At 62.8% G+C, this 23,062-nt stretch overlaps 2 protein-coding genes across 2 annotated transcripts; both read right to left on the bottom strand.

The window, feature by feature from the left end:
* Nucleotides 1–258: 258 nt before the first annotated feature.
* Nucleotides 259–6,827, bottom strand: GRIN3B (glutamate ionotropic receptor NMDA type subunit 3B). The gene is made up of 9 exons (XM_064469672.1): nt 6,278–6,827; nt 4,349–4,947; nt 2,821–3,871; nt 2,252–2,397; nt 1,919–2,034; nt 1,549–1,700; nt 1,292–1,456; nt 1,058–1,125; nt 259–939 (listed from the first exon to the last, which is right to left on the bottom strand). The coding sequence occupies exons 1-9, from the start codon at nt 6,755–6,757 to the stop codon at nt 603–605; spliced, it is 3,114 nt and encodes a 1,037-aa protein (XP_064325742.1). The 5' UTR covers nt 6,758–6,827; the 3' UTR covers nt 259–602.
* A 1,729-nt stretch (nt 6,828–8,556) lies between these two features.
* On the bottom strand, nt 8,557–20,782 carry WDR18 (WD repeat domain 18). Its single transcript, XM_064469704.1, has 10 exons — nt 20,539–20,782; nt 18,344–18,454; nt 16,483–16,616; nt 15,795–15,936; nt 15,016–15,159; nt 14,723–14,787; nt 14,485–14,609; nt 10,900–11,066; nt 9,900–9,968; nt 8,557–9,623 (listed from the first exon to the last, which is right to left on the bottom strand). Exons 1-10 carry the CDS (start codon nt 20,746–20,748, stop codon nt 9,492–9,494), a joined length of 1,299 nt encoding a protein of 432 aa, XP_064325774.1. The 5' UTR covers nt 20,749–20,782; the 3' UTR covers nt 8,557–9,491.
* Nucleotides 20,783–23,062: the final 2,280 nt, after the last annotated feature.

Below are 23,062 nucleotides of genomic sequence, written 5' to 3'. Positions count from 1 at the left end.
GCCTCCCTGGGGCTGCCTCTCCCAGAGGAGAGGTTTGGGGTTCACCCATCCTGCAGCCACATCGGTGCGCTGCAGGACGAGGCGTACTCACCTTCCTCCTCCTCCTCATCGCGGCTGCCCTGCGGTGAGGCTGGGCTGGGCTGCCGTGTGCCTGCGGAGGAGGGAGGGGAGGGGAAGGGGTACCCTCACCCCGAGCCTCGCTGCATTTGGGTTGCAGCTGGAAGAGAAAAAGCAGACTTTGTTTTTCTCCATCATCTTTATTTACATGGTTTAAAAACAGCGTTGCTGAAGGGTTGGCCAGCAGTTTGCTGCAGTTTGCCCTGGTACAGGGGCATCTCATCTCACCTGAACCCACTGCCTTCCCCCAAAATAACCCCCTTGTGCGAGGAGGGAGGTGAGGAAGGGATGAAGACCCCGGAACTGGGGAAGGGAGGCAGCCCCAGGCCTTCCCCTGCCTCCATCCCACCACCCCAAGGGCCTTTTTCCTTCCATCCCTCAACACTTTGCTCCCACTCGAGCTGGGGAGCAGGTGATGGTCTGCCCAGCCCACCTCGCTGCAGCCTGGGGGGCTGCTGAGCGCTGCCCTGGCCCCCCGCCCCATGTCACCTCTCCTCCCGGGGCTCCTCCGGGGCCGGGGGGGTGGGCAGCGCCCGGCCACTCTTCGCTGTGCCCAGCACGGCCACCAGCTCGCTCTTCCTCACCAGGGCCGCGCGCAGCTGGTCCCGCATCTCCTGAATCTTCTCCTCCAGCTCCCGGAGCTCGCTCTCGCCGGCCGCCCTGTCCAGGGGCCGCAGCACCCGCCCGTTCCCGGGGTGCCGCAGGGACCCCTCGCCCTCGTTGGGGGCTTTGTCCAGCTGGAAGCGCACCCGCCGTGCTTCCTTCTGCAGGGCGCTCCAGGGCTGCCCCGCCACCGACGCCTGCCTCGGCTGGGGGTCGCACCTTTTTGGGGAGATGGGGAGGGTTGAGCGGGGAGCTGGAGGTCCCTCCGTGCCCCCCCAGGACAGTGGGTGCCCCCGGGGAGGAGGAGAGTGGGGCAGGCGACCAGCCCCAGCCGTACCTCTGCTCCAAGCTCAGCTGCTGGCCCTTCTGCTCCTCCGTGCCCGTGTTCAGAGCCCGGTGGATTTTCTGTGGGCAGCAAGGGAAGAGTGAGATGGGGCGATGGTCCAGGGGTTAACCAGGGGGGGAAATGGTCTGGGACAGGAGGGCAGAGGTTGTGCAAGGAAAGGGGGAGCAGCATCATGGGGGGGGGTGTCTTTTGGGCGCTGGGCGAGCCCCTTCCCGCCGGCCCCACCTGGCTCGTGTGCAGCCAGTAGTTGAATTTCTTCTTGCGCTTGATGCGGGGCAGGACGAGGCGGTAGAAGACGTGTTCGCCCAGCGAGGTGAGCAAGGAGCCGCTGAGCCCGATGCAGAGCAGCACGAAGAGCCCCGAGAAGTGGTAGATGCCCATCTGCAGGGTCTGCGGGGAGAGGGAGGGGGTGTCATCTGGGATGGGGGGGGGTGTCAGCCTCCCAAACCGCCCCCCCAAGGTGAGGACTCGGCCACCCGCACCTCCGTGACAGCGAAGACACGCTTGCCGCAGGGCACCATCTTATACCACTTGTCGTGCAGGAGGTCGATGAACCCGGCCGACTTGTAGCGGCTGATGAACTCGGAGATGTTGGAGGTCAGCGGCGAGTTCTGGGGGAGGCCGATGCCGTAGCCTGGCCCCGGCGGGGGTGGGGAGAGAGCGTCAGTGCTGGGGGCGCAGGGGGCGCAGCCCACCATGGAGAGGGCACCCTCCCCACCCTGCACGGCCATCGCAGGGCACGGCCCCATCCTGGCCGCAGCCAGAGCACGCACGTGTATGTGCATGCGCGCACACACACGTATATACACACATACACACAGCCCCCGCCCCCACCCTCCGCAGCCCCCCAACCTTCAATGGCGAAGGGTTTGCCCACAGTGAGCAGTTTGCAATCGGAGTCGATGGAGACCTCGTAGTCCAGCAGCGCCTTGTCCATGATGAAGGCGTTGAGCTTTGGGGGTTCCGTCCTGCACCAATGCAGGGGGGACCCTCAGGGAAGGAGCTGCTCCCCCATTCTCCTGGCCCCCCCCCCCAACCTGACACCCCTCTCTGGGATGGGGGGGATGTGTGTGTGAGGGGTGGGGGTGCACAGGCTGCAGGGATGGGGCACTGTCTGCCCTGGGAGGGGTAGAAGGAGGGGGACCCACACACACAAACCCCCCCCATGCCCTCCCTGCCCCTCACTTGAGCGTGGTGACACCGGCGGGGGTGGTGGGGACGTTGTAGGGCCGCATGTACTCGTGCATCTCAGGGAAGCTCTTCTTGATGTACTCCTCGGCGCTGCTCTCCCACACCGTGCCGAAGCGGAAGCCCTGCGAGGGGTGATGCAGCTGGAAGGAGGCACCGGCGCATCAGCACCCCCGGCCCGGGCAGGAACAGCCCCCGGCTCCCTGGGGACACGTCCCCAAGCCCTGAGCACATCCAGCCCCGGGCATGGAGGGTCTGGGCAGCTCGTGGAGAGGCAGCAGCTCTTGTGGGGTGTCTGGTAAAGAGGCCACCCCCACACCTCACCCCACCCCGCCCCAAGGGCAGCCTCAGCGGGAGCACAGCCCACTTCCCCCCCACCCTGGAACTGAGGCCAGGTCAAGGGCGGGGGACCACAAGGCCCCCCCCCCCCAGCCTCAGGACCAGAGCTGTGTTGCAGGGCCAGCGCTCATCCCAGCAGGGGAGGTGCAGCAGGAAGGACAGGCATGACCCCCCCCACCCCCTTCCCTGTCCTCATCCCAGCTGAAGCAGCCCGGACACTCTCCTACCTTTGGATCGTGGATGCCCGAGAGCTCCTCGAAGGTCTTGTCCCCCACCATGACGGCGGCGAGGTTGGCCGTGTAGCTAGAGAGCACCAGGAGGCAGAAGATGGCCCAGAGGTTCATGAGGAAGCGACCAGTGCAGCACTTGGGCGTCTTGCTGGACACCGTGCGCCCAAAGAGGATGGCATAGCAGAGGTTGAGGGCTGAGGAGTAGGAGAAGATCTTCATGCGGTTGCGGCCATGGGGAGTCATGCCGTAGGGGCTCTTCCACTCGTACAGGGTGAGGAAGAGTGCGGTCGTGTGCAGGGCCACGAAGATGCCCACCCACATGGTCCAGTGCAAGGGCCACATGAAGGCCCCGATAGGCGACGCTGTGTCCTTGGTCCTCACCAGGATGCCCAGGCTGGTGGAGAAGAAGGGGCTGGTGAAGTCAATGACTTTGCTCCGAGCCGAGTTGATGCTGAAGGAGGTGACGGCCATGTGGGCCGTGCCACTGAGCAGATCCCCCACCAGCCCCGTCCAGCGCCCGTTCTTCCAGGCCCCGTATTTCCCGTCACCCACAATGTAGAGCTCAAAGTCGAAGGGCATGTCCTCAGCCAGCTTCTCCAGCAGGTCGATGCAGTACCCATAGCAGCACTTCTTGTACGCCCGCGGCACCGAGCCGTTGTTGGTGCTGAGCTCCTCGAAGAGAGCATCCAGCACAGCCGAGTCGTTGGTGCCAGCGTCCAGGCAGAGCTGCCCAGCCGGGCAGCTCCCATCCTCGTCCGCCTCCCTGGTGAAGACGAAGGGGTGCTCCACCAGCGTCACCACCCGCAGCCTCACGCGGGCCCCCCCGGCCCCCTCGCCAGGGCTCTTGCGCTGGCGGTGGCTCTGCCACGCGCCCTCCTCCAGCTCCAGCTCGCCGTGCCGCCAGGTGCCCACCGTCACCCAGGTGGGCTCCCCCCGCGAGTCCCGCCGCAGGCTCCAGACGCGGTACTGCTGCTCCGGGCGCACCAGCATCGCGTTCTCCACGCGCACGGGCCCCGTCCGGCCGTGGAAGGACGTGTTGGCCAGGAACCTGATGTTGGGGGAGGGTGTCACAGCTCCAGCATCACCAGCTCTGGGCTGTGGCCAGGCAGAGCAAGGGACCAAGGGATGGGGCTTGGGGCTGGGAGCCGGCGGTGCCTGACTCAGGCACGGATAAGGGCAGGGAGGAGGAGCAGAATCTGGCCCCGCTGCCGCTGCCCTGCAGCTCACCGTGACGGCAGGGCCAATCGTTATTAATATTTATAGGCTGCCTGTGCTCGGGCAGCATTAGGGAGATCTGAATTGACATGTCCCCCTCTGTGCAGCCAGCACAAAGCGTGTCCCGGGGGTGCAGCAGGGACCGAGAGGGAGCTGAGCCCCACGGCAGTGGCCGTGCACGCTGGGGACTGTGCTGGCTCTGCACAGAGGCCTGGATTCCCCTAGCTCTGCCCTCGCCCCATCCCAGGGCTGCACCCCAATACGATGGAGGCAGGGCGGGGGAGAAGGGCACCCGCAGCAGCTCCCTTACCGGGAGAGGAAGAGCCCCGAGGACTCGCTGCCCGCCCGGTGCCTGTCATTGCAGTTCACCATTGTCTGCAGGAGAGCCAGGTCGGGGCGGACGCGGGCGGCGCTGGTGATGGCCCGGGACACCAGCTCTACCATGTCTTGGATGAAGAGCTCCAGCGGCGGCTGGTTGACCTCCCCATAGGCCAGCAGCCCCAGGGGCAGCCCCTCGGTCTGCAGCTCGCTGGCGCTGAGCGGGGAGCCCAGCATCCAGTGAAACTCCTGCAGCAGCAGCCCCGACTCCTCGGCTGCCTGGAAGATGAGCCGAGCACGTCGCAGGTCGCAGCCGAGCACCAGCACGGGGCTGGAGAGGGCCCTGAAGCGCTCCCCATGCTGCTGGAGGTAGCGGGTGGCCCCGGGCTCGTCCAGGTAGCCGAGGTCCAGGATGGTGCGGAGGAAGAGCTGGGAGCGGTGGGCCCAGAGGCCGAGGAAGCTGGAGACGTCCCAGGGGTGGCAGAGCAGGAGGTTGGTCTCTTGCCAGTTGTTGGCCTGCAGGACACTCACCAGCACATCTACCAGCGTCTCCAGTGAGCTCTGCCGGTCCATGTGGAAGTGGAAGGGGCTCTGCCAACACACAGGGGTTGCGGCTGTCCCCCTGCCCTGCTTCTGCCCAGGGGAAGAGCCCAGAGGCAGCACCATGCATGGTCCCTCCTGCCCTAGAGCCCCATACTCCCTGCCTGCTCCCTGCCCTGTCCCAGCCCGGGTAGATGTTTCCCCCTATCCATTCCTGGCCAGGCATCCTCTCACGAAGCCGGAGGGATGCCCAGGGACCAGAGGGAGGGCCCTGGGGAAGAGACCCCCACAGGTCCCCCAGCTGGGTGGACAAGAGGGTTTGTGGCCACCCGAGCAGTGAGTTGTGCATCCCCCTGCCCGCACGCACAAGGGTCTCGCGCTCCCAGCCCGGCACTGCCCCAGCTCCCCGCAGCCGGCGCGCTCCAAGGACGGACACGCCACTTGCCAGGCAGCAGCCGAGCTCGCGTGGAGGGCGTCGCAGCCTGCACGTGTTTGCTGCCTGCGTGGGCATCCCTGGGGAGAGGCTGGTGGGACAGGGCCTGGTGTGGTCCTACCAAACGAGGAGTCACCGCTGCCCAGGCGCAGCCCGGGGTTGGCGCACACATGGAGGGACCCAAACGCGGTATGACCCCGTGCAGAAACGGTCTGTCCCCAGGAGGGACCGGCCAAGGGAGAGGGATGAATCCAGCCCCAAGGACACAGGGCTGGGACAGGTCTTGGCTTGGCAGGGTCTAGGCTGTGAAACACGGCGCCGGCACCTACAGACATCACTGCTGGGACAGCGGGGCAGAACCCTTCTGGGGCCGGACCGGGGCTGGTGCTGGGGCTGGGGGGATGTGGGGCTGCCAGAGGAGCCAGGGAATTTGCCTTGGAGTGGGAGCTGGGATAGAGCCAGGCAGGGGGCCAGGGGAGAGAGAGGAGAGGGGGGCTGGGATGGAGCCAGGACAGAGCTGGCATGGAGGCTGGGATAGAGCCAGGATGGGGCTGGAATGGGGGCCGGGAGGGGGCTGGTATAGGGCTGCGATGGCGCCAGAAGAGAGCCAGGATGAGGCCTGGGATAGATCTAGGGTGGGGGTCAGGATAGAGCCGGGATGGACGTGGGAACGGGGGTGGGATGGGGCCGAGACGGAGCCAGGACAGAGCCGGGATGGAGCCGGGATGCAGCGACGATGAGGGGCTGGGGCAGAGCCGGGACTGGAGCTGGGACTGGAGCCGGGATGAGGATGGGGATAGGAGCAGGGCTGGAGCCGGGACGGGAGCAAGGACGGAGAAGGGTCGGAGCCGGCACGGCAAGCAGGGACGGAGCGCTGCCTCCCGGCGGCCCCGGTCCCCACAGCCGCGCCCGAGCGTCCCGGTGCGCGTCCCCCCGTGCGGGTCCTACCTGCGCTCGGAAGGGCAGGGGCCCGCGGCTGTCCAGGAGGCTGACGAAGGGGATCTGGAGGGCGGCGGCGAGGAAGTCGAGCTGGAGGAGCTCCCGGCGGGAGCGGGGCAGCGCCAGGACGGCGGCCACGCCGCGCACCACCAGCGCCCCGCACAGCCACCGCGCCAGCGAGCCCGGGTCCCGCACCGCCGGGGCGCCCGCCACCACCTCCAGGCTGAGGTTGTAGGGCAGCGCCGCGCCCCCGGGGCCGGGCCCCACCGCGGGGCTCCCCGCGGGGCTCCCCCCGGGGCCGGGGGTGCCGGCGCCGGCGGCTCTCACCAGCGCGGCGCGGAGCCGAGCGCGGCGGGGGGCGGCGGGCGGCAGCAGCGCCCCGAGCCGCACGGCGGGGCCGGTGCGGGCCAGGACGCGGCAGGGCTGCGGGTGTCCCCCCGCCGCGCCCAGCGCCGCCGCCAGCAGCCAGAGCGCCCGCAGCCCCGCCATGCGCCCCGCCACCGGCCCCGCCGCTCTGCGCCCCGCCGGGGCGGGCCGGGGGCGGGAGCGGCTCCGGGAGGTGCGGACCCCGCCCGGCTCCGCAGCCCGGCTGTGCGGGCAGGGTCCCGGCCCCGGCCCCGGCCCCGAGCCGAGCGGGAGGGTCCGGGGCGGCCCCCGGTGGGTCACGCCGGGCCCGGCCCACACAGCGCCGGGCACGCCCGCAGCCCCCCCCCCCCGCACACGCGGGCCTGGCACTCGCCCACGCGTGGCGCAAGTCCCCCCTTCCCGCACCCCGCAGCCCAGCGGGGCTCCCACCCGAGTGCGAGGAGCCCCGGCACAGGATCCCCCCGCCTTTCCCAGGGCGGTCCCGGCTGCCGCGGGACCAGCGGGACCTTCGTCCTCCTCCTCCTCCGGCCGGACGAGGCCAGCGCTCCCCGCCACCCCCCGGGCTGGGAAAAGCCCCCCAGGGCGGTCGCTGAGCCGGGATCAGGGCCGTAAACTCCGCCACCCCCCCGGCGAAGGCCACGACCGGATCCCTCCTTCCCTCCACAGAGATGCAGCTTAAAATCGGGGGTTCCTGGGGCCTCTCCCGCTGCGTGGGGCAGAGGCGAAGGGCCTCGCACTCCTGCAGCACGGCCAGACACGCGGCAGCTTTGCAGCCTTCCTCCACAGGGAGGGAAAGCGGGGTCATCCTGCTCATCACACCAGGGAAACCGAGGCACAGCCCGGGGGCTCCTCAGCACCAGGAGTGCAAACATCAGCTGCCAGGGAGGCAGAGAGCCTCTACTAAATTAATAAGAAAAATAAAGCGAGCAATGGAGCCAAATACCAGCTGGCAAAAAGTATTGATCACCAGACAAATTTAATGAGTCACAGCTAATGAACTCCCTGTGCGGAGACAGGCCTGGAGTGGGGAGGCCCTCAGAGCAAATGCTGAAGGGGCTGCCAGCGCTCCCCGTGCCCTGGCAGCCCCTTCTTAGGGGTGCTGGTCCCCCCCAGAGCAGGATCCTGACCGCAGGGCCCCAGGCAGCTCCTTCCCCCAGGGGTAAACGCAGCCCAGCACCCACTGCCCCAGGCAGGAGCTGGGGAGAGGGGGGCTTGTGGCATGAAATAGCCCCCCAAACCTCAGCCTCTCCCCAGGTGCAGCAGAGGAGGGGGCTCACAGGGAAGCCCCATCCTCCCACCTGCTCTGCCCAAGCACAGCACCCCAACACTAATCCCACGCGTGGACCTGGGAGAGAGCACGGGACAACGGGGAGGGAGGGCTGGGGTCTGGGCTTGGTGGGGTGCAGGCTGCCACCCTCCCGGGGGACCTCGGGGCTCCGGGACACGCTCCTGCCGCCAGCAGCCCCCAGAGCAGCCCCTGGCCCAGGCTGACGCTCCCTGATGCAGCTGATTAACGTTGATCCAAGCTGTCAGGAGGAAGGTGGGGAGCAGCAGCAGCAGAGCTGTTATTAAGCTAAAAGCATTACCTAAGCAAGCTGGCAGGAGCACAGTCTGCACGGATGCTTGCGTTATTAAAGTGCACTTTAAATCAGCTGCGCTCACTTCTGGGGTATTAAAGAGGACGGTGCGGTGGGTGCGCACAGGGACGGCCACAGTCCCCGAGATCCAGGGGAGCCCCTCCAGCGACATGGGCTGGGCCTCGTGGGGACACAGACGGACCCACAGGGAAAAGATGGCCAAGGAACGCAGCTTCCCCCCAGACAAGAAAGCGCGTCCCCGCTCCCAGCGCTGCCGGGGCAGTGGCGGGAGGTTATGGAGATCTGTGACCACCAGCGGGGTGTTAAAGAACCACCTCAGGCACCTTTCACTATAAAAAAAGAAATCTTTTATGTAAAAAATAAACCTAAACAAAACCCACAACCCCCGCTGCCATGCTCGTGACAATACAAAAGGCCGATTCCCCAGAACACCATGAAAACAAAGTAGCTGGATCCAAATATATATAAACTGTCAGCTTACGAGATTGGAAATAGCACCTTGCTGGCCCCCTCGCCCCTCCCCAAAGGGGTCAGCCCCACACCCCGAAACCACCACCACTCTCTGAGCCCAGGGAGGCCCCCCCAGCCCCCTGCCCTCCCGCCCACCGGAGCAGGACGGATGGGGCGGTGTGGGTGTCCTGTCTTCAGGCTCAGCGCCCCGGGGACCCCCCGCCTGTCCCCACGCAGCCCCCGCTGTCACGACAGCAGAACAAGCCCGCAGCAGGATCCCGGCTGTGAGGGGTCTGGCGATACCAAGCAGCGTTTCCCAGGGCAGGATGGGCGGAAGGGGTCTCTAAAATCCAATCTCAAACCGGTATTAAGAGAAAAAACACTTTTCTGTCTGCACTGCAGGGTCAAGTAACAAAAAGAAACAAAAAAGGGCCAGGGGAAGAGACAGGGAAAGAGCAGGAGCTGTGTCCTGAACCCCTCCCTCGGAGCCGGCGACGCTCCTCCTGCAGCCGGCCGCTCCGAGTCTGCCCCCACCGGCACCGAGCAGCGAGTCGGGGTGAAAACGGTCCCTGTGTTGTCCCACACGCAGCAGCCCTGCAGCCCCCGTGCTTGTCTCAGTCCCCTGTCACCGAACCGACGCCAGACCGAGCAGGCAAATGCTCCGGCGCGTGCCGTGTGACAGGTGCTGGCGAGGACGCGAGCCAGGCGTGCTTGCACGTCTGCGTGCGCAGGTGCCCGAGGGCGGGCTGGGTCTTCCCCAGGAGCTGGGCAGGGAGAGGCAGAGGGGTGCGAGGGCAGGGGGTGCCTCTTCATTTGGCTGGTTTGGTGATGATGCGAGCGGAGAAGTCAAAGAGGTTCTTGTTGATTTTCCGGAGGGTGCTCACCTCCTCTTCCAGCTCGCTCACCTGGATCGTCAGATGCTCCTGGTCTCCCACCAGGTTCTGTGACAGAAAAACACGACAGAAAAGCCTCAGGCACCCGGGTCTCACCTCTGGCAAGCGGAGGCGAGTGCTCCCGCACAGAGCGGCAAACCCCAAACTCATTTGTCCTCTCCCTCCTCCATCTCCCGCTCGAACTGCAGCCCCTCCTGCCTACCCCATCAGCGAATTCCAGGGCCCGTTCCTCCCCCAGCTTTCCGCAGTGCCCCGAGGACCGCTTCAGCTGAAGCGAGGACCCCCCAGAAGGCCGCGATACCCCCGTCGTGGAGCAGCTCTCACCTTTTCCCTTGTTGAGTACATCTGCGAGTACATCTTCTCAGCCTTCTCCAGGTAGCTCTCCCCAGACTCCTGCAGGGACCAGACAGGAGACGCTGACACAGAAGACCCGGGCCCTCTCCCAGCACCCCGGGGCAGGGTGCCCTGATGGAGTAGGCAAAGAAACACCCCCAGCCCCACAGGCCAAAGCAGCGACTGAGCAGAGAGTCCAGCGGGGTACAGCCAACACTGCGGCAGAGCCTGGCTGGAGCTGCAGCTCCTTTCAAGAATGGAAGGTCTGTGCCCAGGGCTGAGCAGGCACAGGGGGCCCAAAACGGTCCCCTCAGGCGTGCCTTGTGCAGGGGTCTGCCGGGCTGCTCTCCCGGCACGGACAGAGCCCTTTGCGGGGCAGAGGGAAGCGCTGGGCTCGCCGCGCCGCAGGCTGCTCTCCCCGACACGGACCTCATCTGCCAGCCATGGAAGGGCTGTCACTCGCCTGGGGACAGACGCTGAGAGGGGAGAGCGGCTCTGGGAGTGCCGGCAGAGAGGCCAGGGGCACGTCACGCAACGAGCCTGTGGTCACTGACAGTGCAGGATACCCTCCTGCCTGGGGACGGCCACGCTGGGGCGACTTCAGAGGGACACCCTGCGCCCCAGCCAGGACCCTGCTCCACTTGGAGACCTCTGTCTGGGGGCTCCTCTCCCCCAGCTGAGAGCAGCCCAGATGCAGCTGAGAGCAAGGGAAGAGCCTGACTGCTCCCTGCCTGGCTGGCCTGCAAGGCTCCCACCACAAGTCACTAAATCGGGCAATTCCACTGCTTTAAAAAAAAAAATGGTGCTTTGGGGAAGTTTAGCAGCACGGGGGACGAACAGAACGGGCCATGGAGCTGCTGCCCATCAACAGCGGATCAGCACCAGCCAGGCACCACCGCTGCTCTGGCTGGAGGAGTTTTGCACCCTATAGCTCAGATCGCCCACCCGACCTCGGTCTCCCCCTCCCCAGCAGCCTGCTCAACCCCAGTACCTGCTGGTGGAGCCCCAGGCGCAGCGTCACTCCCTCGCTCCCCTGCTCGTCGTTGCTCTCGGTGCCGTGGAGGTGTTTGCTGAATTTGGGGAGAGGCACGCTGGGTTTCCCGTCCGGGTTGAACATGTTGGCTGGGGCCAGCACTATGAAGGCGTTTGTAACCGGACCTGGGACGGGACAAGAGGAGGGGACGGGTCACACTTCTCCCCTCTGGACAAGCTGTCCCGAGAACAGAGGGTACAACCTGCAGCGCAGGCAGCTGCCAGGACTCCTGCCTTCCTCCCCAGCACCTGGGAAGAGGCAGAGCCCCTCTCCCCGTCCTTGGTGGCGGGGAGCAGGGACGTGGCTCCGCAGCCTGGGCCCGGCAGGGAGGAGCGGGGCAGCCCGGCCACCCTCCGCAGAGCCAGCCATCCGTCAGCGCTGCCGCTCTCGCAGCTGTCTCCTGCAATGATCTATCACACACTCTCATTTGGCAGAGCTAATGAGCGCTTTAATTACTGCATTTACCCACACAGGCTGCTGCTTTCTGTCAGCAGCCCCCTCCGCCCCCCCTTCCAAATCATGCTTGCTGGTGAACTCCCACTGTTTCCCCTCATGCCCCAAACCACTCCCCATCAGACACAGCGACCCCCCAGCCCCCCAAAGCCCCCCACACTGCCTCTGCCAGCCAGCGGGCTCGTGTGCAAGCAGAACAGCTCGGTCACTGCTAATAAATCCCTGACCATCCATCTTTCCCCGGCCAAACTCGACAGCGTGAGGAAAAGGTTAAAAGGATCCAGATGCACCTGAGCAGAGGCAGGCTGCCGCAGCACCCGCCCAGCGTCCCCCGCTGAAGGCGGCGGGGAAAGGTGCAGGACTGGGCTGCGACGGAGGGAGCCCAGGGGGCCCCCGGAGGGGCTCGGAGCCACCCGAGGCTTTCAGTCCCTCCAGAGAGATGGACAAAAGCACCTCTGATGTGGACGAGGGCTCCCTCAACATTATTTCCCCTCCAGCTAGACCACAGCCTGCTCTGAAGCCTGACCCTCCCGTGATCCAAGGCTGGATCCTGCCGGCAAAGCAAAGGCTCCACTGAACACTTGGTCCAGAAGCTGCTCTGCCAGCAGTCCCAGGCCGGCCCCGAAGCTGCTCTTTGCCAACACTTTGCTGTAACAAACCATTTGTTTTACTCTTGCTCCCTCCCTAAAGACAAGACGTTTGCTGCTTCTTATGAAAATATCCATCAGTGCGATTACCGCTGCTGGTTCACTGGCAATTCGAGGAGCAATTTGAAAGGGAGGGACAAGAAAGGCAGAGAGGAGAAAAATCACAGGCACCAGTCCACAGATCCTCAAATCTGGGCACCATCCAGGCACAGAGCCCCCAGCTGCTCTCAGGCTTCAGTGCGGACGCAAGTCCCATCCAACCCCCCTCGTCACGACGCCTCAGGCGCCAGGCAGTGGGTGACATCTTGCCTTGTAGGCAGAGGGACTGGACTCAACTGGGTGAGAATAAACAATCTGGTTTCCAACAGAGGCAGCTGCCAGCAGGATGGATCGGCTGGAGCATCCCCGGGGTGGCCTTGCATGAACAAGCCCTCAGGGATGGTCTGTGTCACACGGTGTTCGATGGGGAAAGGACGGAGTTTGTGTAACAGGACAGGAACCAAGACCCGGAGGGATTTTGGAGCAGTGCTGGCAAGAGAAGTGGGAAGCGCTGGCCCCCCCATCCCAGAGGTCCCCTGCTTCCCCTCAGAGCAGGGCCAGCTATGCTGGGTGACCAGGGGCAGCCCTGCCGTGCCTGGCAGAGTCGCAGCTCATTACCCAACAGCAGCAGCCCGATTTCTGCCCCCTCGCCTGCCCGCCCCTCTCAAGGACAAGCAAACCTTGCTGGAAAAGCCCCCTGCATCTGTCCTGCACAGCCACGCTCCTCAAGCCCCGAGCCACGCTCCAACCTCTCCGATCTATTTGCAGCACCATCATGTGGGAGGGCAGTGGTTCCTGCCTTGCCCCCAGCCACCCGCTCTGCCCTGCGAGCGGAGGGACCTTGCTTTCCCAAGCTCACCAGGCCGGAGGTTGCTGTCACGTCAGCTGTGGCAGAAAAGCCCATGTCATCCTTGCCTTGGGAAAGGAAAGGCTCAGGGAACGTGCTGGAGGGGCAAGCAGGGCAGCAGCAGGGAACAGACCTTGCTGGGAGGCTCATGTCACTGCTTGGAGAGGCGATGAGAAAGGCCATGGGGAGACAGTGACCCGCTGGAAACCAGCGCTGCAGGGAACTTGCTGCCCCACTAAGACGGGGTGGCACGGCTGCTGAAGAGAGGCAGCGCTGAGACAGGAGAGCCGCGGAGCCCCCGATGCAGGGAGGCTGCGGAAAGCCTGTGCTCTGTGCGGGGACCCTCCACCTACGGTACGGCTCTCTGCGGTGGGCTCCCCTGGATGGCAGCTCCTGATCCGCAATACAGCTCCCACCCTGCTCCCGGGCTCGGACTAAGCACACAGCAGCAGCAAGGTGGTACTGGTGCCAGAGCTGCTGGGGAAGCCAAATCCCTGCCTGCAGGAAGAAGCGAGCCAGCAGAGGCTGCAGAAAGCACCCGCACCTCATGGCCTGGCACCCAGCGGCATGGTCAACCCGGTCCTGCCCCTCATGGCAAGAGCATGTGTCCCTCTGCACTCCCCTGCAGCCTCAAGGAAGGTTTTAATGCCTGGCTTGCAGTGAAATCTTGCCCCCCCACCCCTGCCAATGACTCGCACAGCTCAGATTTTGTCTGCTTTCACCCCTCTAGTGCTAGTGGAGCAAGGCTGGATGGGCACTGCAGTAGGTGCCCATTAGAAACAGTCCTTGGCAGCAAAAGAGAAAAAAGAAAGGGTCTGCAGGCGGCCTGGCTTTCAGCGCCTAGGGCAGCAAAACAGAGGAACAGGGTCTGACTTTCACCACCATCACCTTTCTGGGAGGGTTTTAGGCAGTGCCCAGAGAGCAGCGCTGCCAGCCCCACCAGCGGGAGCGGTGTTAAGAGACAGGAGGGCACCACAATCATAGAGGAAATCCGCTGTTAGCAACAGCTCAAATGCAACAAGAGGCCTAAACCACCCACTGCTCTGAGGCACCTAATTGCTGATCTGAGCCCGTAAAGGTTTGTTTGCATGGTTTATCAGAGCCATTAGACTGAAATCCCAGACAGCTGCTTATATCGGATTCACTTCAGGCCTAATGAGCTCATGGGCGCTCGTTGCTGGGGCCGCAGAGACAGCCTCTTCTCCAGACACATCCTCCCCCTCCCACAGCCTCCCCAGGCGTTAGGGTGCATGTGGGGCAACCGCTCCCTCTGGAAAACAAGGAGGAAGATCCTGGATGTCCTCAGTGACAGGATGAAATCTATGACTCACTCCCTGACAGTGCACAGGGGTGTTGTTAACAGACATGGGCAAGGTCAAAACATTCCTCCAGACAGCTAAGGCGTCCCTCTAATGCCTCTACCCTTCCTGGAGGTGTGAAGCAAGTAGCCGAGAAATGCCTGAAGTGCCCAGGGCAGCATCAGGGCAGCAGAAGTGAGACAGCAGCGGCCTTTGGCAGCTGAGGAGGAAAGGATCCTGGAGATAAGAGCATGCCTACCTTTGTGATTCATTGTCTTCAGGCACTGCTTGCTCTGGATGTCCCACAGCCGGACTGTTTCATCGTGTGATCCGGAAAGCAGCAGGCTGCCATCCGTGGAGACCGACAGACACGTCACCTGGTTCCTGGAACGGGGAAGAAGAAATTTAAACTCAGGATGACCCGAGGACTACCAGAAACTGGTGAGGTGGGCAGACAGGGGCGATGAAGTGTTTGGCAGGTATGTCTGGTCCCTCACCTGTGCCCTTTGAAGACCTTCCCGTTCTCCCGCTCTGTCTGGAAGGTCCGGTCTCTCTGGACCGGCTGCAGAAATGAAGGAAGGAAGGGTTTAAATTCAGGAAGGCTGAAGCCAGCAGGTTCATCGCTGTGTCTGAAGGGGGCAGAGGAGATACAGGGGAACCCAGGCCCTCCCACGACCCGGTAGGTCACCCCAGTCACGTAGGCAGGGAGGTGACGGTAGCTCAGGGTGCCACCTCAAGGCTGGGCGTCAGGACAGCAGCACCGCGCAGATCTGCGGCCCCACACACTCACCCAGGCACAGAGGTCAACCTGGAAGATGGATCCGTCCATGCCGCCGCAGAACATGTGATACTCGGAGAGGTCAAGAGTCACAGCCATGATCCCCACATCGAAGAGGACAGAAAGCAGGAGCTCCCCAGATGAGATTTCCCAGAGCTGGAGTGAGAGGGTACAGGAGAATCAGGGGCTTAAATGTTAACAGCAGGATTGGAAGAACACGCTGCTGCTTATCAGCACCTGCCCAGTGGCAAGCTGGCAGCACGTACCAGCATCCCCTCCTTCCTGCAGACGGGGAAACCGAGTCCAAGGCATAACCACGGCAGAACCCAGGATCAGCCTCTTCGTGACCATGAGACAAGAAGTTTCCCAGGCAGCTCCGAAACGGCCCTTAACCCCCTCGCGTGCCCATCCTGCCCCCCAGGGCAGACCCCTCCCTGCAGGACAGGAGGAGCAGGCTGCGGGCTCCAGCCTGCTCTGCTCCCTGCCCTTTGAGACTAGAGGACATCGCGAGGGGAATCGGAGGAGCTGACCCCAACATTCCGTGGGAGAAGAGGGACTGCAAAGCACGCGGAGGCTCAGCCCGAGGGCAGGTGCAGAGAAACTGCTGGTGTTTGGAGAGGCAAAGCCCATTAGGTCTGGCAGCTCTGAGTCATCACAGAGACAGCCAAGAAATTCAGCTACTGCAACCCTCACGGACAGCTCTGCTGCAGCCCAGCAGAAACTCTGCTTTAACCCTCTGAGGCCTGCACACCTCTGGAACTCTTATTCGGTGGGACTGAGACGAGCCTTACCTTTGCTGTCTGGTCAAGGGAGGCCGTGGCAGCTCGTGCCAAGGGCCCTCCAAAGCCACAGCACAAGTCCGTGATGGGGAGGCTGTGTCGGGACCACACGTGGCGAGGGTCAGGGATCTGGGAGGGCTCTGCCTGCAGCACGCTGTAGGGGAGAACAGAGAGGTGGGTTGGCACGGCAGGTCAGCAAGAGCAACACTGGGGATGCCGGAGCAAAGCGGCTGTGAGGAGGGCTGGCCGAGGCTCTGCTTCCTCCGGGATGGCTCCTCTGGCTGCGAGGACCGAGCAGGACACGGAAGCCATCAGTGGCCACAGCACATACCAAGGACAAGGGCCACTGCTGAGCTCCCAGAGGGGACAGAGACCTCAGCTGCCATTAGCAGGGAAAGGGCACAACGCACTCTGCGTCAAGCAGGGAAAAGAAGTCACAGCCATGTGCCACAGCTTGGGAAACTCAGATGAGACACTAGGAAAATCCACTCTGGCAGCGAGGAGAACAACAGTGGAAGAGCTGCCTAAGGAGGGCACAGACTCACCATCACCAGCAGGCTTTACAAACAGCTTAGCCACGTGGGCTTAGGCAGAGCTGATTCCGCCTCTGGGAAGCGGTGGCTGATCTCTTGTTCTAATATTCCTCGCCCAGATGCTCCCTGTACAAATGGGCCGAGACCTCCCCGCGGGCCACCGTTACCTGTAAAGGTTCCACACCAGGGCCAGACAGTCCTTCGCCCCTGAGAGAAAGTGGCTGCTGTCGTCAGTAAAGCAGAGGCATGTGAGGTCCTGGTAGTGTCGGTTCAGGATGGCTAGGAGGTTCCCGTTGGAGACCTAGAGCAAGGGAAAGGGCAGGAGAGTATTAAGAAAGGAGCACTGAGATGCCCTGGAATACTGTAGCGCCCTGCCCTCAACACTTGTGGGTGCAGCAGCACCTGCAGCTCCATCCCCAGCCGGGTGCTGCTGTGCCAGGAGCGAGCGGAGCGGAGCACGCCCGCGCCCTGGAGCCGTGCGGAACAGGGCAGTGCAAACGGAGCGAAAAGGGAAGGTTGTGCCAACAACGCAAGCCCGTTTGCACCTCACTGATGGCAACTGACACAATCGAGGTGAAACCAGCACAACCACATACACTTATGAACGAAGGTAAATACAGTAGAAGACAGGTTGAAGAGGTCCTGCCAATGTTAACTCTGGAACCTAGTGATGCCAGTGCCGTTTCTCTGGCCAAGACACAAGCATGCAGTAAAGCTTCCCTATTTACTGTTAATATTACTCTGATAGCTTCTTCCAACCTCCCACAACATCTAATGAGACGGCTGCGGGGCTTACGAAAGCTGCAGGAGGCCACGTGCCACCCCAGGGGGTGCTGCATGGTCTCGGGCCAATGGAGGCTTTATGGCAGACAAGGAGCTCCCTAAACCTGAAGCTTTTCTTGTTGAAAGGCAACACCACACATAGGGAGGGAATTAAGGAGGCAGCGAGGGAGCCCCATACAACAGAACAGAATCGACTCCCTCTTGTTGTCTGAATTACACCTAAAAATAACACCTAACCACAATTCAAGGGAGAACAAGTTGATTCACAGAGAAGGCACAAAACTAGGGCTCCTGGGCCCATTTCCAGCTCTACAATGGTTTCCACGCAGCCTTTCCAAGGTACCTGCTCCCTCTGCCAGGAGGACAGTGCTGTCACCCACTCCAGGCAGACGCTCGGAAACGTTTGCTAGGCGAGGCTAGCTGGGGGCAGACAGAAAGGGCCACGCTGTGCAGACGAAGCAGAGCAGAGACCAGCTCAGAACATCACGCGCGAGTGACTCCCACTTGCTGCAGCCTCCGCCCAGCACTCCTTGTAAAGGCTTTTTTTTCCAACACTGCCACAAGCACATTTTTAAAAGAAAAATCTGATGAATTAAGATAGAGCTGCCCACACAACAAGGCTCAGAAACATCCCCCAGGACCGAGAGCTTTCCGGGTTAGACATCTCTGTGTTTAATCCCAGGGCTCAGACCAAGCTTGTTCTTTTATTTGCTTGGCGAAGTGCTTAGAAGGTAGTGTAATCCCCATGTAAACGCACCACTAATTAAAAATAGAAGGATGATGACCAGAGTACAGCAGTCTCTGCAGGCGTCCAGATCACAAGTCACATACAAATATTAAGCTAAAACGTGGAAGAAGTGCTAAAGGAAAATGAGGTCCTGTGTTCCTGCATTGAGGGATCGACACCTGACCCCTAAGGCATCTGTAGCAGCTTGGAAAGAGGAGAGAACAGACCTAAACCTCATCCAGCACCTCCCACCACAATTCCTTCTCCTCCCTGCTTTGACGAGCTGCCCCGTGGTCTGCACGCCCACGGAGGGTGCCGAGCAGCCAGCCCCAGCCTCTCGGGCCAGCACCGAGCCCGGACTGCGACACCTGTAACGTACCCGACCCAGCGAGGCCGTCGCCCCGCTGCAGAGCCCAGACAACGTGGATGTACTGACACCTGACAGGGTGCACTCGCTAACTGTGCAGGATGCCAGTCTCTACATCCCCACTCCCCGCGTGGGCCAGCAGCCCCCTCACCTCCCACAGGTAGATGCTCTCGGCAACCCCAGCCAGGATGTAGAGCCCGTTGGGAGAAGCCGTCAGGCAGGTCACCGGCCCAGGGCATATGATCTTCTGCTGGAGCTGGTCCTGGGGGTAGAATGAACACAGTGACCCCTCGGTCGGGGCTGGAGTACAGGAGGGAGAGAGAAACAAGACCCTGGTTCAGTTGAGACCAGCCCACGGGAGAAGAGGCAGCTCAGGCAGCTTCTGACGCGCTGCGGCTGCCTATGTTTGAGCCTCAACCCACACCAGCACCGCCGCGGTTCGGAGATTCAGTGCTGAGGAGGAAGATGATGGAGGAGCACAGTCCCTGTGCTCAAATCACATTGAACCGCTCCGCATTTTGCTCGTTTTGTTGCAGCTGCTTTGTGTTTCGCCCTGCAGGGAAAAGGTAAACTCCCCTCCCACCCTCCTCCATCCACAGAGCTCCAGCCACACGCAGCCACCGAAAGGCAAGGGGTCTGGAGACAATTATGCTGCACAGCTGGGGAACCTTGGAGACTCAGTGGTAAACAGGCTCTGAAGATTACAGAAAGTAACATTGATAAAAAGTTTTTTTTAAAAAAAGAGGACGTGAGTTCACAGCCTGGGAGAACCAGCAGCAGGTCTGAGAGCAGCTCCTCATGGCTCAGGAGATCTGGAAAAAACCCACCCTGAGCTGTGGCAGCGAAGGGGCTGCGTGTGCCGAGACCCGCGAGCTGCTGCTGCTCTCTGCAGCAAAACCGAGGGGAACGACAGGGAATGGAGAAATTACAGCTGTATTTGCTACTGTCCTGCCCTAGCTGAAGCACAAGTGGGATGCAGCTGGCAGGAGGAGGAAGGGGTACGGCTCTGGAGGGATGGGCGAGGTTTGCCTGGCTGCATTTAGGCTTCCATTTTTGGCTGGAAGGCACGGAGGGCAGACCGAGGCGAAGGGAGGCTTCAGGCGAAGCGGGCCCAGCTGCGGGGCACCCGCGTCCCCGCGGGCTCTGCCTCGACAGGGCTGGTCGTGTTCCTGGGCAGCCTTGGGAGCCGTGACACCCCCTTCCAGCCTCGGGAAGGGGAGCCGCAGAGGGGGCATGGCCTGGGCACAGCTGGGGGGACACTGGCCCCGAGAGGACCCCAACAGCCGATTCCTCCTGCAGAAAACACCTCTCCTGGAAGTTCCCATGGGATCAGCCAGGACCCCGGGAAGGGAGCTGGGACTTAGGGGATCCATGACCCCAGGGTGGGTGGGGAGCAAGGTGGGGAGGGGGCTGCGGGCAGGTCCCCTAGAGGTGAGGAGCTCAGGGGCATCACTGGGGGGTCTCTCCAGAGCCGGGGAGGGGTGGACATCTGCCCGTGGTGGTGGAGGTGATTATGGAGGGAGGCGGCCTGGGGTTCTGGGCACAGAGACGGGGCGGGGGTCCCTACGGGGAGAGGGACCCCCACCACAGAGACGGGGCGGGGGTCCCTACGGGGAGAGGGGCCCCCACCACAGAGACGGGGCGGGGGTGTCTCTCTGGGGAGAGGGACCCCCACCACAGAGACGGGGCGGGGGTCTCTACTGGGAGAGGGGCCCCCACCACAGAGACGGGGCGGGGGTCTCTACTGGGAGAGGGGCCCCCACCACAGAGACGGGGCGGGGGTCCCTACGGGGAGAGGGGCCCCCACCACAGAGACGGGGCGGGGGTGTCTCTCTGGGGAGAGGGACCCCCACCACAGAGACGGGGCGGGGGTGTCTCTCTGGGGAGAGGGGCCCCCACCACAGAGACGGGGCGGGGGTCTCTACTGGGAGAGGGGCCCCCACCACAGAGACGGGGCGGGGGTCCCTACGGGGAGAGGGGCCCCCACCACAGAGACGGGGCGGGGGTCCCTACGGGGAGAGGGGCCCCCACCACAGAGACGGGGCGGGGGTCCCTACGGGGAGAGGGGCCCCCACCACAGAGACGGGGCGGGGGTCTCTACTGGGAGAGGGGCCCCCACCACAGAGACGGGGCGGGGGTGTCTCTCTGGGGAGAGGGGCCCCCACCACAGAGACGGGGCGGGGGTGTCTCTCTGGGGAGAGGGGCCCCCACCACAGAGACGGGGCGGGGGTGTCTCTCTGGGGAGGGAGGACTTAGCGCATCCCCACAGGGACGGAGGGTCCCTCCGCCGAGCCCGGGGGCTCCCCCCGAGCCGAGGCCTCCCGGGCCCGCCCGCCGCGCCGGTACCTTCCTCTGCAGCTCCCAGACGTTGATGTAGCTCTTGCCGAGCTGGGCCCCCAGCAGGTGCTCGCCGCCCAGCAGCGCCAGCCCGCGCGGCCCGCTGTTGCCGCCGCGGTAGCCGGGCAGGGCGGAGCCGGAGTGCAGCTCCCAGACCGAGCAGTTGCAGAGCGGCCCGGCGGCGTCCGACACCAGCGCCACCTCCATGGGCGCCGCCATCTTCGCGGTCCGCCAGGGCCAGAGAGAACGCGGCGGCCGCCTAGAGCGCCGCCCTCTCTCCGCCCGACGGCGTGGCGGCGGCCAACCCAGAGCGGCGCCGCCATGGGCGCGCGGCTGCGCGGGGCAGGGGTCGCCGCAGCGCCCGCACGCGGCGGGAAGCTCAGCAGGGCCTGCCCCGGCCCGGCCCGGGATGGGGGACCCTGGGCGTCCCGTGGGCTCCCCGTGGCTCTGTGAGCGCCCGGAGGGGACCCCACAGACCCGCGGGAACCCTGTGAGCATCCTGTAGGCACCCCATGGAGACCCCGCGCCTTCGTGGGCCCCCCGTGGGGACCCCAGGAGCACCCTGTAGTGCTATAGGCACTCTACAGGGACCCCACGGACACCCTATGGACACCCCGTGGGGACCCCAGGAGCACCCTGTAGTGCTATAGGCACTCTATAGGGACCCCACGGACACCCCACAGCGCTACTGGCACCCAGTGGGGATGCCATGGGGACCCCAAGAGCACCCTATAGTGCTATAGGCACTCTATAGGGACCCCACGGACACCCCACAGCGCTACTGGCACCCAGTGGGGATGCCATGGGGACCCCAAGAGCACCCTATAGTGCTATAGGCACTCTATAGAGACCCCACGGACACCCCACAGCCCTATGGGCACCCTGTGGGGACCCCAGGAGCACCCTATAGCCCCATAGGGACCCCACAGACACCCCATGGCCCTATGGGCACCCCGTGGGGAACCAATGGGGACCCCAGGAGCACCCTATAGTGCTATAGGCACTCTATAGGGACCCCACGGACACCCTATGGACACCCTGTGGGGACCCCAAGAGCACCCTATAGTGCTATAGGGACCCCACGGACACCCCACAGCCCTACGGGCACCCTGTGGGGACCCCAGGAGCACCCTATAGTGCTATAGGCGCTATATAGGGACCCTATGGACACCCCATGGGGAACCGATGGGGACCCCAGGAGCACCCTATAATGCTATAGGCACTCTATAGGGACCCCACGGACACCCACAGCCCTACAGGGACCCCAGGAGCACCCTATAGTCCCATAGGGACACCATGGACACCCCACAACCCTACAGGGACCCCGTGGGGACACCATAAGGACCCCAGGAGCACCCTATCGTCCCACAGACACTCCATAGGAACCCCACAGATGGCCCACAGACCTATGGGCACCCCACGGGGACCCCACAGACACGCCACAGCTCTACAGGCACCCCATAGCCCTCCCTATAGGCACTGGGTGGGCACCCTATAGCTCTAGGGGCACCCTGGACGCCCCGAGGGACAGAAACCCCAGACAACACAACTTTTTTTTTTTTTTTTTAATATTTCATCAACTTTACAGGGTTACAATTGTCTTAAATATTCTGAAGTTTAAATACAATCTGTATAATAATGTTATTATAAAATGTAAACTTTCAGTGTTTTTATTTTATTTTATCTTTTTTTTTTTTTTTTTAATAATCAAAAGTTTCAATACCTGAATGTTTGCAAAACTGAAATATTTCACCGGGGGCCTGGGTGCGCCCGAGGCCGCCGCTCTCAGAGGTAGAATGTGGTTTTTATTCTTTTTCTTTTTTTTGTCTTTTGTGTTTTTTTTTCTTTTTCGTTTTTTACCTGAGTTAAGATATGCACGCTGGGTAAATGCGTCTACAGCTGTGTCCGTTCCTTTTTTCGTTCCAAACCCCAGAGAAACTGATTTAGGCTTTTTTTTTTTTTTTTTAAATCGATATGCAAAAAAGGAGAATAAAGTGGAAGGTAATACGCTCTCAAAAAAAAAAAAAGGTGGGGGGGAAGAGAAAGGGGGAGAAATAAAAATATTTAAAAAAAAAACAAACAACCAACCCAAAACAGTGACTGTACAAATGCAAAAACTCACTAAGAAAATCTAACGCCCACCCTGGGCACGAGAAACTCCCTCCCCCTCCCTGGGATTTCTCCTTGCGGGGAGCTGGGCTGGATCCTAACAGCAGCAGGAGCCGGATGGAGCCCCCCCGGGCCCCCCCAAGGGATGGGGTCCACGGAGCCACCAAGGGGCATTTCCAGCTCTGGAGAGGGGGGGAAAAAAGGCTGAAAAAAACCAAAAAGGCTGGAAAAACCCCAAATCCCCTGAGATCGCCGCTTCCCCAAGCAAAATAAAGGGGGGGGGGGTGTCCCAGCAGTACGGGTCTCCCCCCCCCCCCCAGGCACCCGGGAAGGGGTGAAAAAACCCTGTGCTCGAGGTCGAAACCTGAGGAATTGAGATACCGAGTTGTGGGGGGGGGTGGGAGGGAGCGTTGTTTCGGTATCG

The sequence above is a fragment of the Phalacrocorax carbo genome, chromosome 19, assembly GCF_963921805.1.
Source record: "Phalacrocorax carbo chromosome 19, bPhaCar2.1, whole genome shotgun sequence".
Classification (NCBI taxonomy): domain Eukaryota; kingdom Metazoa; phylum Chordata; class Aves; order Suliformes; family Phalacrocoracidae; genus Phalacrocorax; species Phalacrocorax carbo.
Note: the sequence above shows the minus strand (reverse complement) of the source record. Positions and strands in the feature narration are given on the sequence as shown.

Excerpts from the sequence above, each read along its gene's own strand:
- WDR18 (XM_064469704.1), bottom strand. The coding sequence starts at position 20,748 with ATGGCGGCGCCCATGGAGGTGGCGCTGGTGTCGGACGCCGCCGGGCCG. Across the intron at positions 14,610-14,722 it reads AAGGTCTTCAAAGGGCACAG|GAACCAGGTGACGTGTCTGT; the intron begins GTGAGGGACCAG and ends TCCCCGTTCCAG. Across the intron at positions 11,067-14,484 it reads GAAGACAATGAATCACAAAG|GTCCGGTTACAAACGCCTTC; the intron begins GTAGGCATGCTC and ends GTCCCGTCCCAG.
- GRIN3B (XM_064469672.1), bottom strand. The coding sequence starts at position 6,757 with ATGGCGGGGCTGCGGGCGCTCTGGCTGCTGGCGGCGGCGCTGGGCGCG. Across the intron at positions 1,701-1,918 it reads CAAACCCTTCGCCATTGAAG|GCTACGGCATCGGCCTCCCC; the intron begins GTTGGGGGGCTG and ends CGCCGGGGCCAG. Across the intron at positions 1,457-1,548 it reads GTGTCTTCGCTGTCACGGAG|ACCCTGCAGATGGGCATCTA; the intron begins GTGCGGGTGGCC and ends CTCTCCCCGCAG.